Source organism: Balaenoptera ricei, chromosome 15, assembly GCF_028023285.1.
Source record: "Balaenoptera ricei isolate mBalRic1 chromosome 15, mBalRic1.hap2, whole genome shotgun sequence".
NCBI lineage: Eukaryota > Metazoa > Chordata > Mammalia > Artiodactyla > Balaenopteridae > Balaenoptera > Balaenoptera ricei.
The window spans coordinates 1453417-1470164 of record NC_082653.1 but is presented as its reverse complement, the minus strand read 5'-3'; the positions used below and the strand labels follow the sequence as shown (position 1 = coordinate 1470164).

The window sequence follows — 16748 nt, the reverse complement described above, 5'->3', positions numbered from 1 at the left end:
AGGGTCCCAGGTGCCAGCCTGTCTCAGTTGGGGGTCTGCACAGCTGGCCTGTCAGTGTGTGGGTCAGCCCAGCTAGGCCTGGTCATCAAGAGTTTTTCTATTTCCTTCCTTAACGGACCCTTGGCACCAGGAGAGACTGCTCCGTGGAGGATGGAGCGGGCGTGATGTGGGAGGAGGGGTCCTGGGCAGGGGCCGGATGGTGCAGGGCGAGGGAAGGGCTGGGGGGGGGGGGGTTTCGACCTGGTTCTGCCACGAGGCTTGGCCGAGCTCCTTCCCTGCTCAGGCACTGGTTTCCCGAGGGTTTGTCTTCCACATCCTGGGAGGGCGCCCCCCACCCCAGCCCTGCCGCTCCTCCCTCAAGACCCCAGGGGCTCTCTCCACTCTTCGCTCTTAGAACCAACAGCGGCCCTCCTGCGTCCACGTTCGTGATGCCGGGCTTGTCTCCGGGGTAAGCGCTCCGGTCCGCAGCTCTCACGTGCTGACGAGCGCGGCCCGTTCCAGGGCCCCCGCCGTCGCCCCCCGGGTCCGCAGGTCCTGACTGAGCGGCCGTGGGCACCGGGCGGTCCCGGCGGCGGGAAGCGCCCGCCCTGGGCGCAGCCCACCGCTGCGGGGACCCGCCCGCGGGCGCCCTCGCGAGTCCGCGCCGGCCACCCGCCCAGCACTGCGACTCGCTCTCGAGGCTCGGCCGCAGCCACCCTGCGCCGGCCGAACGTCAGGAGGCTCTCACCCGCCGGAAGCAGAAGTGCGTCAGAGTGGCCGGCCTTGCTCTCTGCGTAGAGTCGCGGCGGCGTGTGGGACCCGGAAGTACTCGCCAAGGCCCCGCCCCGCCCGCTAATAGCACTGCCGGGGGAGAAGGCCCTTCCTTTCTGCGCTCGCGCTCGTTGTGGTGGCGCCAGGTAACTCTCGCGGCCGCGATCGGGGTCGGGGCCGGGGCCCGGGCTGGGTGGTGGCGCGGGGGCCTGGGTCGGTGCGGGGCGGGGACGGACTCGGGCGTGCGGGGGTCGGGGCCTGGGCGGGGGGGGGGGCGGCCCGGGACCCGGGGCCCGGGGTCGGTGCGGGGCGGGGACGGACCCGAGCGCGCGGACACGGCCCGTCCTTACGGCGCTGCGGGGGGCTCCGCAGACGCTCCCTCAACATGCAGAACGACGCCGGCGAGTTCGTGGACCTGTACGTGCCGCGGAAATGGTAAGCATCTTCCGCCCCGTTCTTGCATCCCCCCGCCGCCGCCACCGGCCGCCGAGCCCTCTCCCTGCCCCTCGCCCGCCGAGCCCCGTCCCCGCTCACTGCGCTCCCCCCGTAGCTCTGCCAGCAACCGCATCATAGGCGCCAAGGACCACGCGTCCATCCAGATGAACGTGGCCGAGGTGAGCCGGGCGGCGGGACAGCTTGTCCCCTGGGGAGGGGGCGAGGTCTGGGCGGGCCTCACGTCGATTCCCAAAGCCCAGGTTTAGACCCGAAGGCGTTTGGGTGCACCTCTTTGTGACCCCCAGTCTCGATCCATAGGTTGACAAGGTGACAGGCAGGTTCAACGGCCAGTTTAAAACCTACGCCATCTGCGGGGCCATTCGCAGGATGGTGAGTGTTCCCTGGCCTTGCTCAGCGGGTCTTTGAGCCGGAGTGGCATCTCCCTCCCTGTTCCCAACCTGAGCAGGTTTGTTGGCAGAATAGACTGGAGCCTGGTGCACTGGACTGTGCTGGCTGCCAGCCTGTTCCTGGGGGTGGAAAAGGGTGCTCGGGGGCCCAAGAAAGGGCCCACCCTGAGAAAACAGGCAGGTGACGACCTCGGAGCTTCCCAGGTATCACAGCTCCCTCAGGTCCCAGGGGTCTGACCCCTGCACCATCAGGGGTCTGCCTGATGCTAGCGTGTCTCCCCTTGTTCGGTTGGGACGGCAGCGTGGCTGGACCTCTGGCCAGCAGGGCGCCTGGTCCCAATGTGCGTTCTCCCCTAGGGCGAGTCAGATGACTCCATTCTCCGACTGGCCAAGGCTGACGGCATTGTCTCAAAGTAAGAGGACTGGGGTCTGGGCACAGAGGCCCAGGATGTCTTTGGAGACCAGGTTTTAAAGTTCTTCCTTTTGTTCCAGGAACTTCTGACTGGAGAGGATCCTGGATGTGGAACGTGTGTCATAAATAAAGAGTGAAAACCTATCTGTTGTTTCGCTTCTGTCCTTTGGTGTGTGTGTGTGGGGTTCCTCTGGGCTCTGGAGGGTCGGGACTGGCGTTTTGCTGTGATTGGAAGGGGCTGGCCGGCTGAAGGGCAGCCTGTGACACATGTTGCAAAACCAAATTTTACTTAAAGCACAATTACTTTTTGCAAACAGATCCATGACACTTGACTAGACAATGAGGTCAGAGGGCCACTTACGCGCTCATTTAAGTCCACAGCGCCTCCTAGGAACTGAGGGAGTGGCCCCAGGCCCTTGGATACAGATGTCTGGGCTGGTTCTAGGGGGTGACATTTTAGGCTGAAGTTTAATGCCTTAAATACTGGCTTCACTTGAGTACCACACAGTGGCAGCTGTTGACATTAAAAAGGACGCAATGCACTAAAGGGAAGGTTACAGACGGGTTTGGTGAATGACTAATTCTCACTACGTAAACAGGCAAACTTACTGTAAAGTTACTGTATCAGCCACTCTAACATCTGTATAGAAATTTCCAGGAAGATACGTTCCTCAAGGCTAATTGTAAACCAGGACGTATGTTTTGTAAGTTGGTCCCCTGCAGTGCCTGTAACAGGAGTGTCCTTGAGACGCTGTGTTGGCTGGACAGGTCACTTTGCAGAAGAGTTGCCTGGGGCCTAGCAGCTTCATCCTTCAAGCCCTCCTTGGTGCACATCAGGTTTGGGAGCCGTCTTGGGGAAGACAGGGAAGAGGCACTCCTTGATAAATAAGGTCGGAATACAGACTTGGGCTTCGCGCTGGATCCTGCACTCGTCCCCCTCTCCTCCCTCAGCCCAAGCGACTGACTGAGGCAGAAGGAACAGCAGCCAGCAGGGCGGGAGCTGCCGTCCTGCACCCCTGCTGGGGTCTCAAGTTGCTGGTGGTTGAGCACTCTTGATGAGGGCTGGCCTCTCCGTTCTGCAAAAGCACCAGTGCACACGCGTAGGATGCAGGGTGGGGCTGTCCCGGAGCCCCTCCAGTGACTGGTTTATGGGACAGCAGTAGGGAAGCAGCTTAATGGCCCAGCCAACATGGTCCTTTCTGAGAGCAGCTGACCCGTGAAGGAGAAGCTCCAGCCGGCGGTCTTCAGTGTTTCTGGTGCGGCAGCAAGTGGAAGAACTGGGCCACGTGGAGCGTAGAGAAGCTGGCGAGCCGGGCACACACCTGCCCAGGACAACGACCAGCCCTTGGGGTCTGCTTGGTGTGGCGACTCCTCCGGCCAAGGCGGCTCCCACTTCCTGCCGGGAGGAAGAAGGCTGACCAGACCCTGGCGGGGAGGCAAGGCTGTGAAGGGGTCTCCTCCCCGCTGGAGGGTCAAGTGTGGTTCAAGTCACAACTTCAGCAGACGCCGTTTAACAAATTTCTGTTCCCTCAGGAAAAATAGACCCACCGAACCAAATCCTACACGACAGTAAACACGGTTTCTCCACAATATTGCTTAGGAAGATCAAGAGCCAGCAATCCAGTCATCCTGAAGGTCCCAAGTATCGTGGGCAAGGGGGGTCTTCCCGGTGAGATGGATCCCTGCGTGGGGTGGGCCAGTTCTGTGCCCAGAGGCCTGTTGGGGTGTGTGACCCCCAACAGGGCATCAGGACTTCACAGTGATGTGATCCTTGGAAGGACAGAAGTCCGAGAGTAAAAAAATGAGACCCAAACCAACCAGGGGTCTGTTCTCCTTGGCTTAGGCTGACGCCAGAGCTGTGTGTGTGGATGCGGGGAGGTGGGTGCACACCCCCCGAGGGGGCCGTGCTGGGCTGGGAAGGAGTCGGGCCGAGGGGGGGGAGTGGGGATTCCACAGTGCGGTCTCCACGTCCGAAAACCCCGAACAGCCGAGATTAATGCCCCAACAGGTTAACGCTAGCAATCCAGCGCGTGCGGTGAGGTCTGGAAACCCAGATCTCCACGAGATGCTAGCGCGGTGGCTACGACGGTAGCAGAAGGCTGGGTGACGCAAACAGGAGAAACGCTGTGAAGTCAGGATTCACCACCGCACGTCATAAATCAAAGTCCTGGTGCCAGACCAGGCACAGGAAAAAAAGAAACAACAACAGAGCCCCACATTTTGTTCACGGAGGAATGCAGCAGGGCTCTCCGAAATACCGCGGTGGTGTGGTGTCCCTCCAGGGAAGCAGGGGCGTGGAGGGGGAGTGGCACCAGCCTTCGAGGGCCGCGCGTCCACACCCAGTGCCTGGAAACGCGCCCGCAGGGCCGGGCCAGGCTAGAACTGCTGCGTGAGGCGTCTGTAATGAGGTAACACCTGGTTCTCGGGAAGGTAGAGAGCAAGTTCCAGGGCCACCAGCACCGTGAACTCAAACCCAATTAGATCCCGTCTGTTGAACCGAAACTTTTCTTCTAACTTCTGTGTTGAAGAAGAGAGGGGTTGGGCTGCGGCCCCTCCTCCGGTTCCCGTCCAGGCGGCCAGGTGGCCGGGTCTGGGCGTGGGCGGTGATCCCCACTCCCGCAGCCGGGAGGGCTGGGACAGGGACATGCATACTCACATCAATGAGCTGCTTCACGTCGTTCTTGCGGAGGTCGCTGCTGATCTTGGCGGCCAGCAGCACGCAGGCGCCCGCACACAGCTTGCGGTTCTGCTTGTTGAGCTTGCCCTGCAGGACCAGCTTCTCGAAGTACACGTAGGCCATGGACACTGTCACGGGCTCCAGATCACACTCCTCAGACAGGTTCCGCATCTCTCGTTTCAAACTGTGGGTTTACACGGAAGCCAAGGGCTTTGGGGCCAGGAGGCGGCTACGTCCCTGCTTGAGGGGTGTGCCTTTGGGCCACTAGAAAAGCGCCATTTCCTCCCAGAGGCTGTGGCCCGGCGCTAGGGCCCACGGTTTGGTGGGCGGGCAGCAGGCTGGTCTCGGTCTCCACTCAGCCCTCAGCTGGGCGCGCGGCACCCAACTGTCCTCAAGGGGACCCCCCCGGAGGACAGCGTCCCCGTGCTCCTGTGGCAGTGAGGGGGCCGTGTGGGGAAGGAAGGGCAGTGCAAAGGCCCTGAGGTGCAGCCGTGCTGAGGCAGAGTCTGGACCTCTGGCTGTGGGGCCTCAACCTCCTCCTCTTATCGAGCGGGGACGGTCACAGGGCCCGGCTCAGGGGCTGTGGGTGCCAGTGAGGAGGAGCCCTGCAGGTGTGGGCAGGTATGAGAAGCACCGAGGGCACCTGACCAAGGAGGCGGCAGGGGAGCTGCTGGTACTGGCCTGGCTTCACGGCGGGAGGGGGCTTAGGAGGGGCGCGTCCCTTTATCAAGCTCAGGAATCTACGCGGACCCGGCCTGGCAGCAGCTTGCGGAAGGCCCTGTCGGGCAGCGGGCTCGAGGACGCCCGCCTCAGCCCTCCTCACCTCCTAATTTTGCTCAGCGTCAGCTTGATGTGTGGGAACTTCTCCCGGAAGGTCTCGTTCATGTCCTTCTTGAGGTCGGAGGGCTTCACGTACTCTATCACTGTGGTCTGCAACGGAGAAGGGGCGTCTGCATGCCACCTGGGCCCGCGAGAACGGTGCCGAGACGCGGGTGAGGCTGGGCCCAGGGCGCGTAGCTGCCCCCGCCCCCGGTGCCGGCCCACAGCCCAGCCCTGGGCGGCGCCCCTACCATGTAGGACGCGAAGATGAGGACGCGCTTGTGCTTGCCGCAGGGCCACTGAGGGTCATCCAGGAGGTCGGGGTTGTACTCCAGGGCATCCCCCGCGTCGGCCCCTGCGAGCAGAGCGCAGCCCTGACCCACCGCGAGCCCCGGTGAGCGGCTTGGCCAACCCCGGCCTAGTGCCAGGCAGCAGCTGTGCTGAGGGCGTCATCGTGGGGCAAGGAGAGCGGGGTCGGGGGCTCTAGGCGTGGTCCCCCTCCTCGGGGGCCGGGGTCGGGGAGGACGTCCTGATGAGGAGGGGCCCCCGCCCGGAGCCATCGGTGGGTGCAGGTTCTCCACGGCTGGGCTCAGGCGCAGCACAGGGCGTGCGCTCTGGGGGCCTCCCTCCTGAGAGGCTGCGGCGGACCCGCTCCCCAGGCTTGGGCTGAGGACTGTGGGCTCGGATGGGGTGCACTGGGCCACCTGCCCTGCCCCCGGTCAGGGCCCTTGGGCTACCTAGTTCCGAGCCAGCTGGCGCCGCCCTGGGCGGGACGGGTTTGCATCTGGGCCCCAGCAGAGCACGGGGGGCACTGGGCCGGGGCTGAGGCGGCGGGCCGTGGCTGTCCGGCTTGAGCGTGACCAGGGCGTTGGTGGGGTACAGGAACTTGGCGTAAGACACGACCTGGCAAGCAGTGCATCGGGCTTAGCCCCGCTGCCCCGTCCAGGACCAGAGGTCCAGCCAGGTCCCTCCTGATGGCTGCAGCTCCCGCCGCCTGCCGCCCAGGGCTGACGCTGCTCCCCCCTTGCAGGTTCCAGAACGCCCCACCCCGCATCTGGGGTCTGCAGCCGGAGCTCCTCCCTGCCTCGGGGGCCCCGACCTCCCGTCGTCACCAAGCCCCCACGAGGTGACCGGCCTCTTTGCACAGGCTGCGTGGCTGCCTCCCGCTGGACCTTACGTTTTCGAGGACTCAAGTGAAACACAACTTTGAGTCGACTTCCTCGACGGACACACGTAAGGCCCCCGCCCCCACCCGGCGTCTGCTCCTACCTTTCCATCCGCCCCCAGCTCGACGCCTTCCAACTGGAAAAGCATCTCGGAAGACACGGAAACGCCGCCGGACGGATGCCTCTGCTTCTGGCTCTCCACCCTCAGGTCACTGCAACGCACGGGACGGGACAGAGCTGCCGGCCCCGCCCCCGACCTCGCGCAGGCGGGGAGCCGAGCCCCAGGGGTCCGCAGCGCCCCAGCTCCGCACCCTCGAGACCCGCCCTCCCTCTGTAGCAGCCTCACCAGGGGTCACGAGGACTCCCGCTGGGAGAGCTGTCTCTGTCTCAGCTCCTTCCTGTTCAATCTCCCTGGTGGTGGGCCGACCTCGGCTTCACCCCAAGTCGCTTCCCAGGGGTGCGCCCTACACCTGCAGCCACACCCTCGGGCACACAGGTCCCGCCGCGCCGTCCCCACCCTGACGGCCATCTCCCTCTTCCCGGGGCTACGCGCTGGGCACAGCTGCCTGGACTGGTCACGGGAGGCACAGCGGTGTCCCGCCAGGAGGAACGTCCCAGGCACTGCCGTTTAGCAGCTCAAAGGAGATAACAGTGCGGACGCGCCCCTCCCAGAGAACCAGGACCCAGATGGCCTTCAGAGCTCTCAAGCAGCTTCGGCAGAAGCTGGTCTGCTGGCCCCGTGTGAGTCTGTGATGGTGTGGAGGCCCCAGCCGGTGGGGACCAGCCGCTCACCTGACGCGCAGGCCTTCTCCATAGGGCAGGACCGAGAAGGCCGCACACAGGGACCGCTTGGCGCAGATGAGCACGATCCTGCGGGAAGGACGGGGTCAGGGCAGGGCGGCAGGCGTTTCCCTTCCTGCCTAGACTCAGATGGGAACTGCCCCAGGCATCAGGGGATGCCCGGGCTGGCGGTTCATACAAGAGAGGCCAGGCTGTGCAGACACCAGAGGCAGAGGCACATGCCCGAGGACGGTTGGTTGAGGAAGCCCATCCTCAGGCATCCCAGCGGGGTAGGAGCCTAATGGCATCAGAAAGCGCCCAGTTCCATGTGCCGAGACAAAGTGGCCCGAGAGGGGCCGCTGTGTGGGGCGCACAGCAGGGAGGACGGCCGTTCCCTCCTCTGGGCATGGCTCTGCCCAGCCCGGCCCCAGTTCAGCAGGGAGGACGATGGTGGAAGACCCCCTTCCCTGGCTGGGACCCCGGGCACCCAGGGCCCACTGAAGCCAGCCTGGGGCTCAGTCTGCTGGGGCCTGCTCCTGGGCCAAGCCCGTCATGCTGGGGACCACGCTGGGGGACCCAGGACTGTCCGAGCTACAGCCAGCGCAGGGAAGACGCAGCACTGCCCGACCAGGGCTGCCTGGTAGGTGCCTGGGCACGGCCTCCAGCAGGAAGGGGAACGGTCTGGAGACGCTTTGGGTCAGGACGATGGCCTCAAGGCCAGAGCGTGAGGGACACGGGGCACGAGGGACGGGGCTTCTACAGATGTAGGGCCTCGGAGGGCTGTGCTGGGCACTGGCTGTCACTCTGCAGCCCGGCTCAGGGAAGCCAGATGCCCTCTGTGTTCCCTTCTCTCCCAGACACAGCCCACCACTCTGCCTGTTCCCACTGTGTTTCCTATATCCCTGTGTTTTAGACTTCTACTCAAGGCTGGGGTGGCCGGGCGGCTCCTTGCCCAGCGTTTGGTGAATACAGAGGGAAGAGGGTGGGATGGGGAGGAAGGTCCACTTCCGAAGGGACATGGGCTGGGCCGTGTGGGCGAGCACTTCCTTAGCGCACTGAAGGAAGAAAGGGCTGCTGACAAGGGCAGGACCCCGGATCCCACCAGGCTCGAGGGAGGACATGGTGGGCAGCCCCAGGGCTGGGGCTGGGCTGGCGCACGCTGGCACCTGCTGTTCTTGGTGTCGTACTGCCTCATGTTCTTGATGAAGTGCGTCTTCTTCAGGCCTTTGTGTCTTGGGGATCCAGACGTATGTTTGGTTCTGCAGGTGAAAAGCAGGTCACTCTTCCCTTCCTGGGAGCCTCTCTGGCCCCAGGAGAAAGGACGGGGGTGCAAGTGGCAGGCGGGGCTCCTTACCTTTGAACCGAGGCGCATCCCACCGCGTCTTCCAGACACTCGAGGGAGCAGCGCTGCGAGCCTACGCGCCTTCTGTAAAGAGGACACGGCAGGGCCTCAGGGTACTGTCCAGAGGCTGCCTCGTGGGCCCTCCTCCCAGAGGCCCAGCCTGCTTCTCAGGCCCCGATGGGGCCCCCAGGCCACGGGCCAGAAGCAGGTCTGCGGTGAGGTCTGAGTGTTGCGCAGGGCCACCCAAGGCCAGAAGAACCTGAGGGGGACATGGCACCGGGAGGGATGGCTGGCCGGGCCCTGGTCTGCCCACTGCCTCTCGGAGCTCAGCCAGGGGTCCCGGGAAGGGGGCATGGTGGGGCTGGACAGGGTCCAGCGGTGGCTCTGCAGGGCTGGACGTCAGACAAGCACACGTCCTGCCAACCCTCTCCCGCCCACCTCAGCGTGTGGAGCCGCCGCAAGTGCTGCCCCCGGCCCAGGACACCCAGAAGCCTCTCCCCCTCGGCTGGGCCGCCCTCCCTGCACCAGCCCCCACCCCCGGCCTCAGGGCACTCGCAGGGGCGGTTCTCTCGGTCTGGAACCTTCTTTCTCCAGATCTTCCCACGCTGCGTCCCCCTTGACTTGAGGCTCAGCTCACGTGGCCCTCCCCCTCCCCAGGCAGCACAGTCCTGGAATGCATGTCAGGGAGGTGTCTGCTTGGGGCTGTCGCCTGGCGGGAAGCACAGTGGGCGTTCTGAGCTCGCGGTGCTCCCCCGCCCTCGCCTCCTGCCTCTCAGCCCACGCCTGGGAGCATAAAGGAGGCAGAAACCCATCAACCCGCAGCCCCTCCTCAGCACCGTCCAGGCCTGGCGGCCAGAATTCTTCCCGGAGCAAGGCCCTGCCCAGGGACAGGGAGGAAAGTGCTTCTATCAGACCCACACAGAGGGGAGTCTGAACCCAGATGCGTGGCTGCGTGGTCAGGAGGCCCCCTGGGCTGGGGAGATGGCCTCAGCGACTCCTCGGGAGGGGACACAAATGGCCTTAGGTCAGGCCTGAGGCTGAAGCCCAGAGACCCCAGACGTGCTGGGGGGTCGGGGAGGAGTGTCGGTGACCACAAAAGGGAACCAAAGACCGGCCGCCCGATGACAGTCGGGGGCTCCCCCCAGCCCTCTGAGGTGCTGACAGCGCTGGGGTTGTCCCAGAGACAAACCGGGGTTTGATCTGGTTTACAACCATCCCAGGAGGGAGCCTTACCAGCACCCAGCACACAGGGAGCTCGGGAGGGCAGCCTCCCACCGGGCACGGGGCCCAGAAGCCCTGCACAGGCTGCACCCTCAGCTCAAGATCACACACCCAGGTTCTTGCCACCAAGGCCACCAGCAGGGACCGCTCAGGACAAAGCCAAGCTCCTGGAGCTCAGGTCGCCGTGGTTTACGAGATGGAGGAACACGGGTCTCACACTCAGCCTGGGCTGGGCAGGTGCCCAGGGCCCAGGTGTCAACAGCGGCCATTTCCTAAGAGCCTGAGCCGCGTGTGGGCTCCTAGGGAGGGAGAGAGAGAGGAGGGCTTGCTGCTGAGCCGCTCCCGGAAGCTGCAGCCTGCCCAGACGCCACCTTCCTTGCAGCGTCTCACGGGACCCTCCCCCCAGCAGGACCCCTGGCGTCCAGACGAGGCCTGGCACGGCCAGGCCATCTCTCCCAGTTGAGGCCAGGTGGGAAGGGGGCAGCAGGAGGGGCGCGTCAGGCAGACACCCAGCAACCAAGGAGGCCTGGGGTAGGGGCCGGTGAGCACCGGCCCCACGGTGGGCGATGAGGCAGGCCCTGCCCTGAGAGGGTGCCCCACTGCAGGTGGACGTGCAGGACCCGTGCCGGGAAGCGAAGCCGGCCTGGTGGAGACGGGGACGCCCCAGACAGGTGTGCGTGTCCTGCCCCGCGGGGCTGGGCTCAGAGGCCCCGGGCAGCAGTCCCGCGTGGCTCTCTCAGGCTCGCCTCCTCAGGTGATTTCCCAGGTGAGGCCCGACGGCTCCTGCACACCCGCGGCCTCGTTTACAGGGCCCAGAGGCCAGCGGCAGTCTCCACGGAGGCAGCCATGGGCCCTCGGGGGCCAGCCCCGGGGCACGGTCAGCACCCCCAGCCCCCGGCGGCCTGACCTCTGGCCCAGCTCGCTCTGGGAGCCGCCTCTCATCCCACCAAGCTTCAACACCTGGTCCCAGCTGCCTTCGCTCATCTCCGTCTTTGTGGTTTTCTTCTACGTTTCCTTCTCTGTAAGCATTCTACACGTAAACTCAATCCTCACAGCCCTCAGCGTACAGGTGGTGAAACTGAGGCACAGAGCTGGCGGGGGTTAGGGGCTGGGAGCTGCGCCCTGCGCCCCGGCGCTGCCTCCGCCCCTGGATTCTGCCACCCATCCCCGTGCCGCCCTCCTGACCGCGTCGGGGGAGCTGGAATCAAGCCTGCTCCGTGCTCTCAGGGCTCCTTTCCTGAACTCGGCCTGTGTCCGCCTGATGCTATTGGGTTTGGGTCCAGAGGCAGGGACAACGCTGACGATGGCACCCTGAACTCTGAGCACAGACCAGGCTGGCCAAGTGAGGGGCCGTTGCTTTCGAGCCCCCCCTTCCCACCTGCCACCCCCGAGGAGCAGGCCCTGCGGCCCAAGGGAGGCCGAGAGCCCCGCTGGGATGGGGACCCTCCGGGGGCTGCCAGGCAGCTGCGGGCTCGCTCGTCCCAGGACGGGGACTGGCGCCCGGCCCCTTCCTTAGGCGGCGGCCCTTTCCAAACCCACCACTGGCCGGTCGACCTCAGAGGCAGCCTCTCAGGAGTCCCGAGGTGGGACCTCCACGGTCTCCCACGTGGCCCTGGGGAGACGGCACCCCTAAGCACTCGTCGCTCTGGAAACGGCTCAGAATCCCAACGCTGACCACATGCCGGCCCGGGCCTGCAGGCACGACACGAACGTTCCAGCAGCTCTACCCGGAATGACCCCCACTGGGAGCAATCCCGCCGTGGACCCCATTGGGAGTAGGCCCCTGGAAGCGGTGTGTGCAGGGCCTGGCTGAGAACCTGCGGGGGGACAGGCGGTGCCGCGCCCTGAGTCCTGGTGGTCGGTGGTCACGATGTGTGCGCCTCTCCCTGTATGCCCGTTACACCTCTGTTTAAAAACTGCTACAAACAAACTACAAAGAACAAAGTCTGGGCTCCTGCCACCTCAGCTAACACCCTCCCACTCCCTGACGTCTGGGCAAATGCAAGTCCCAGGGAGCCAGGAGGCCCTCGCGGCTAAGCCGTCCAAGGCACACGGGATGGTGTCCCCCACATGGCGGCGACTGGCCCGAGGCCGCCTGCGCTGGACTCTGTAGGGAGGACGGGGTCGGGGGCACAGGGGAGGCTGTCAAGATGGCACAGGCGACCACCCCACTGGCTCACGTTCACGGCTGCCCCTTTACGAACCGGCGACCCATACCCGCCTTCCCCCAGAGACAGGCAGGAAGAGACATCGCCACTTTTTAGACGTTGTTTCCACTGCCTGATAAACTCCTTCACTTGTAACTGAAAAAACGGCCCAGCTGAGAAGAGAAGGGCTCCTGCCTAGTTGGGAGACCCGTCAGGCCGAGCCAGGGGCCACGTGCAGGGGCTGCTGTACGTGGGCTCAGACGGTCTGAGAACGGGCAGGCCGCTGACAGGGGCCAGCACGACGACGCTGAACCCGCCCCTGCCAGGAGAGCGTGGGCAGGGGTCTCGTCCGGCCGGCCCACCACTCCACCCCGGCCCGCGCACGGGGCCTGGCACATCACAGGCCGTCGCGCATCCTTGTTGAGTGAGTGGGTCGTCCTGGGTACCCTGTCTCCCCAAGTCCCTGCCAGCTTCCCCGGGTGACAGGACCCACGTGCGGTCCTGGGCCGGCCTCCATCTCAGCAGGGCCTCTGGACCCCCTCTAGGCTCCAACCTCGGTGACCACCTCCAGCCGTTTTCCAGCTGGAGAGCAAGAAACCCCCAAATCAGTGATGTGAACAGACTGCCAGACACTCCACCGAATCGCTTTAATTTGGACAGGCACTCGGCAGCCTCCAGAGCGCTAGGCGGCTCCTGGCCAAGACGGCAGCTAAAATCCCAGGCCCTTTCTCGGAGCCAATCCTGCGCAAACCCTTCAGAATCGCAAGGGTTTCTGCTCCCAGCTAACCCGGCCACGCCCCCGGCTCACCTTCCCCCTTGTTAGTGCCCTGGACACTAATGACGACTGCTGGGGGTTGAACGGTGTCCCCAAAATATGTGCTGAAGTCCTCACCCCTGTCAGCTGTGACTACGACCACATCTGCAATAGGGTCTTCACAGGTGTGGTCAAGTTAAGATGAAGCCATTAGGCTGGGCCCTGATCCAATGACCGGCTGGATCAGGGTGTCCTTATACGCAGAGAGAAACGCCAGGTGAGGACAGAGACACCAAGGGGAAGCTGTGTGAGGACGGAGTCAGAGACTGCAGGGTTGTGGCCACAAGCCCAGGACACCTGGGGGACCCTTACCCCGGGGCCCTCCCAGGAGCAAGGCCCTGCCCACACCCTGACTCAGGCTTGTGACTTCCAGGACTGCGAGAGGGAACCCTGCTGCTGTCTGAAGCCTCCAGGCCTCCCCCAGGAGAGAGGAGGGCCAACAGGACGGAGGAGGGCACAGCGGTCTCGTGGGGCAGGCAGAGGACCTGCAAGCCTGTGTCTGACCCAGCCGGAGAAGCCCAGAAACCGGGTAAGTGCTAGGTGACCACGGTGTTGAAACGAAAACAAAGTTCTAGGGAGGCAGATAAGGATTCTGATGATTCACTCACTGGCTTAGCAGAAACAGCCACACCAGACTGTGCCCTGAGCATGAAACACAAACTCCCCACCGTGGGCTGAGCTGTGAGCACACCCTGGGCAACCGGGATGTAACGCGAGTCCTCACTCCCCGGGCCGGGCCACTGCCACCCTCGCTGAGCCCTGGCCATCCAGCAGACCTCACAACAGCCCCTCCGGCAGGTAGTGCCTAACACAAACCCATCTCACAGAGAAGCAAACTGAGGCTCAGAGAGGCTGTGCCACCTGCTCTGAGTCACAGAGCTCCTGAGAGGTGGAGCTGGAATTCCAACCAGGTCTGTTCCCAAAGCCTGGGTCAGACCACCACGCTCGTGACACAGACTTCGGGAAAAGACCCTCCGGATTCTCTCCATTCCCCAGAACAACTTACCCTCGAAGTCCACAGCCTATAGCTGGCACCCACCCCAGGAGCCTGCCATCTGTCAGGGGAGGGTCAGTGACCCTCAGACCCAAGGGCTGAGCCCTGTGCTCGGCAGCAGAAGCCGAGGAGGGACAGAGTCTGGGTGGGCAGGTGCGGCCCTGCGACATCTGAACGGGGATTGGAAGGCCAAGTGGGAGGGAGGGGCAGGAGGGGGCTCCCTGCACGGGCCAGGCCAGGGGAGGAGGGACACCGGGACCGTGGAGGGTGCAGCGGGAACAGCGAAGGGCACCTGACTTGCGCCACATCCCAGCCTGTTCTGTGTCCTCCAGAGCGTGGGCCCCTCACACGCTCTTCAGAAGCAGCGCAAGCGCCATCAAGCGCCATCGCCACGCAGGGCTCCTGGTTACAGGCGCTTCACCGCATCCTCCCGTTCGATCAGCTTCGTGGGCCAGGCTGCCGGCCTGTCTGGTTCACAGGGAGGGCCTGGCCCCCAAACGGGCCGCCTGAACTGTTTGCTGAATGACACACGGCCTGCCCAGCACCACACACAGGGCTGCGGGACCGGGAGAGGAGGGCACAGCGCAGGCCTGGCTGTAGGTGAGTGGGACCCACGAGGCCTCACGCAGTGGACGTCCCTGCTGCTCTGCCCTGGAGTGTCGGGAGTGACTCGAATGGGACCTGGCGTGAAGGGGGGACTGTCCTTCCTCGGGCTGACGGCTGCCAGGAGACAGGACCACTTCGTGGGAGAGTCTGCCGGCTGAGGAAAGCAGCCTTTGGGGCAGGGGGCACAGACTAGAGGGGCAGAGCTCAGGGGTGGGGGTGGCCCTGAGATGGGCTGAGGCGTTCCTAGAAATGAGATCAGGGCAGGGGGAGTGCCTGCGATCTGGGATGTGACAGGCCCAGGGGCCCTGAGCTCAGAGGGGACAAAGGAGGCAGGGGTAATGGGGGGCCTCCAGTGACCAGTAGCTGTGGGATGGGGGGCTGGGAGGTCTGGCCTGGTGTGGGAGACTCTGGGGCTAGATGTCACAGTACAGGGAAGATCCCTGGCCCACATGGAGGGGGTCACCCAGCTTAGAGAACGAAGGGGAACATAGAGGGGGTGTTTGTGAGTCCCTGTGTCAGCGGGACCGGTAACAGTGGGCTGGGGAGGGGGGTGTGTCTGGAGCTGACAGGGCTGTGTCTAGGGGCTGATAAGGGCTGAGGGAACCCCAGACCCATGTTCAGGGCATTGACAAGATTGAGAGGACCCTGACCCCGTATTCAGGGGTGGCAGAATTAAGGAGACCATGACCCATAAGTCTGGGGACTCACGGGGCCCGAGGAAACCCTAAGATCCGTGTCCAGGGAGTTGACAGCTCGCAGATGACTCTTGACTCTGACATCTTAGGATGGTGGGCCCAGTCAAGACTCCCTTCTGGGGCTGGCAAGGCGCAGGACACCCCAACCCTGTGTCCCTCACTGACAGGGCCCAGGACACCCCAACTTGTGTCTGGGGCTCACAGGGGATCAGGGTCACCTCCCGATCTCCAAGTCCTATGCTGACGTGTCACTCAGACCCTGTGTCACGAGCTGATCCTCATCTTCCGTAGGTCACCTCAACCCCACATTATGAGCTGAGCCAGCCCAGGGCCACCTTGCCACCCTGCTCACTGTGTTGATGGCCCCCAGGCCACCTCAACCCCTGCCTGGGCCACTCCACTGCCCCCAACCCTGAGCCCTGGGTGACTCCGCCAGGTGACCCCAGCCCCCGCGCTGACCCAGCCCCAGGCCATCCCGCCGCCCCCCAGGCCCCAGGTGACCCGGGCCACACTCACCTCTGGCGCTGCCCGTCCAGACCCAGGCTCAGGCCGAGGCCCAAGCCGGCGGGCGCGGGCGCGGGGCTGAGCAGGCCTTGGGGCGCCGAGGCCCTGCCCGCGGGTCCGGGCAGGGGCAGGCCGGCGGGGGGCGCGGGCGGCGGCGGCGGCGGTGGCGGCGGCGGCGCGGGCGGCTCGCGGGCCTCGGCGGGCGGCGGCGGCGGCGGGGGCTTCTCGCCGCCCGGGCCCAGGCTCGGGGGCCGCCCGTCCAGGGAGATGTTGTTGAGGAAGAAGAGCGCGGCCTGGCGGCGCCGCGAATCCCCTCGCCGCCGCAGCACCTGCGGCGCGGCCCGAGCGGCGGCGGGGCCGGGGGACTGGCCCGGAGACCCACCCGCCGCGGCCGCGGCCATCCTCCGACTGAGCCCGCCGCGCGCCCGCCACCGCCCTCCCGCTCGCGCATGCGCCCGCGCCCGCCGCCCATTGGCCAGGGCGCACCCGTATGCAAATATATGGCCGTTACGCCCGCCCATTGGCCAGCGCGGCGCCGCCGGGGGCGGAGGGGGGAGCGGCTCCCTTGGGTCCTAGAGCGGGTTCCGAGGCGGCCAGTGGGGAGCCGGGGGAAGTGCGTCTGCCCGCCGGCTGGGCTCGCGAGGCCTGGCTCTGGGCGAGCCGGTGCAGGAGCCGCGGGTTCGAGTCCCTGATCGGAAGTCGCGGCCCCTGGGCGCCAGTGCTCTGTTCCACTTGCTGGGCTGTGGCGTTCGTGGTCAGCGTTCTTAAAGCCTCGTCTTTAGGCTCCAGGCACCTCCCCTCTTGGTGTGTGTGTCTTTGCGGGGGCGGGGGTCTGACGTGCGGGCGCTGGAGCTGTACCACCCGCCGGGAGCCCCAGGAATGGCCAGCGGTGCCCCCTGGCCTCCCCCAGTGACTGAAGACGACACCAAGAGTCCGAGGGGAGAAGGCACCTGCCTGGGGTGGCAGGCAGGCGGGCGGT

The 16748-nt window shown here is 65.1% G+C and overlaps 2 protein-coding genes across 2 annotated transcripts; one reads left to right on the top strand and one right to left on the bottom strand.

Moving 5' to 3' along the window:
* The first annotated feature begins 809 nt into the window (after nt 1-809).
* On the top strand, nt 810-2148 carry RPS21 (ribosomal protein S21). The gene is made up of 6 exons (XM_059898545.1): nt 810-896; nt 1123-1185; nt 1301-1364; nt 1504-1575; nt 1950-2005; nt 2085-2148. Exons 2-6 carry the CDS (start codon nt 1136-1138, stop codon nt 2092-2094), a joined length of 252 nt encoding a protein of 83 aa, XP_059754528.1. The 5' UTR covers nt 810-896; nt 1123-1135; the 3' UTR covers nt 2095-2148.
* Nucleotides 2149-2274: 126 nt separating this feature from the next.
* CABLES2 (Cdk5 and Abl enzyme substrate 2) lies at nt 2275-16185 on the bottom strand. The gene is made up of 10 exons (XM_059897802.1): nt 15782-16185; nt 8801-8872; nt 8613-8705; nt 7459-7536; nt 6770-6878; nt 6238-6403; nt 5752-5855; nt 5505-5611; nt 4661-4865; nt 2275-4521 (listed from the first exon to the last, which is right to left on the bottom strand). The coding sequence occupies exons 1-10, from the start codon at nt 16168-16170 to the stop codon at nt 4381-4383; spliced, it is 1464 nt and encodes a 487-aa protein (XP_059753785.1). The 5' UTR covers nt 16171-16185; the 3' UTR covers nt 2275-4380.
* Between the last annotated feature and the right edge of the window lie 563 nt (nt 16186-16748).

What these genes read in the sequence shown, in the direction of transcription:
- RPS21 (XM_059898545.1), top strand. Translation starts at nt 1,136, where the DNA reads ATGCAGAACGACGCCGGCGAGTTCGTGGACCTGTACGTGCCGCGGAAA. An exon ending in TCCAGATGAACGTGGCCGAG is followed by an intron (nt 1,365 to 1,503) that starts GTGAGCCGGGCG and finishes CTCGATCCATAG; the next exon opens with GTTGACAAGGTGACAGGCAG. An exon ending in GCGGGGCCATTCGCAGGATG is followed by an intron (nt 1,576 to 1,949) that starts GTGAGTGTTCCC and finishes GTTCTCCCCTAG; the next exon opens with GGCGAGTCAGATGACTCCAT.
- CABLES2 (XM_059897802.1), bottom strand. Translation starts at nt 16,170, where the DNA reads ATGGCCGCGGCCGCGGCGGGTGGGTCTCCGGGCCAGTCCCCCGGCCCC. An exon ending in GGATGCGCCTCGGTTCAAAG is followed by an intron (nt 8,706 to 8,800) that starts GTAAGGAGCCCC and finishes TTTCACCTGCAG; the next exon opens with AACCAAACATACGTCTGGAT. An exon ending in ACGTGAAGCAGCTCATTGAT is followed by an intron (nt 4,522 to 4,660) that starts GTGAGTATGCAT and finishes TCTTCAACACAG; the next exon opens with AAGTTAGAAGAAAAGTTTCG.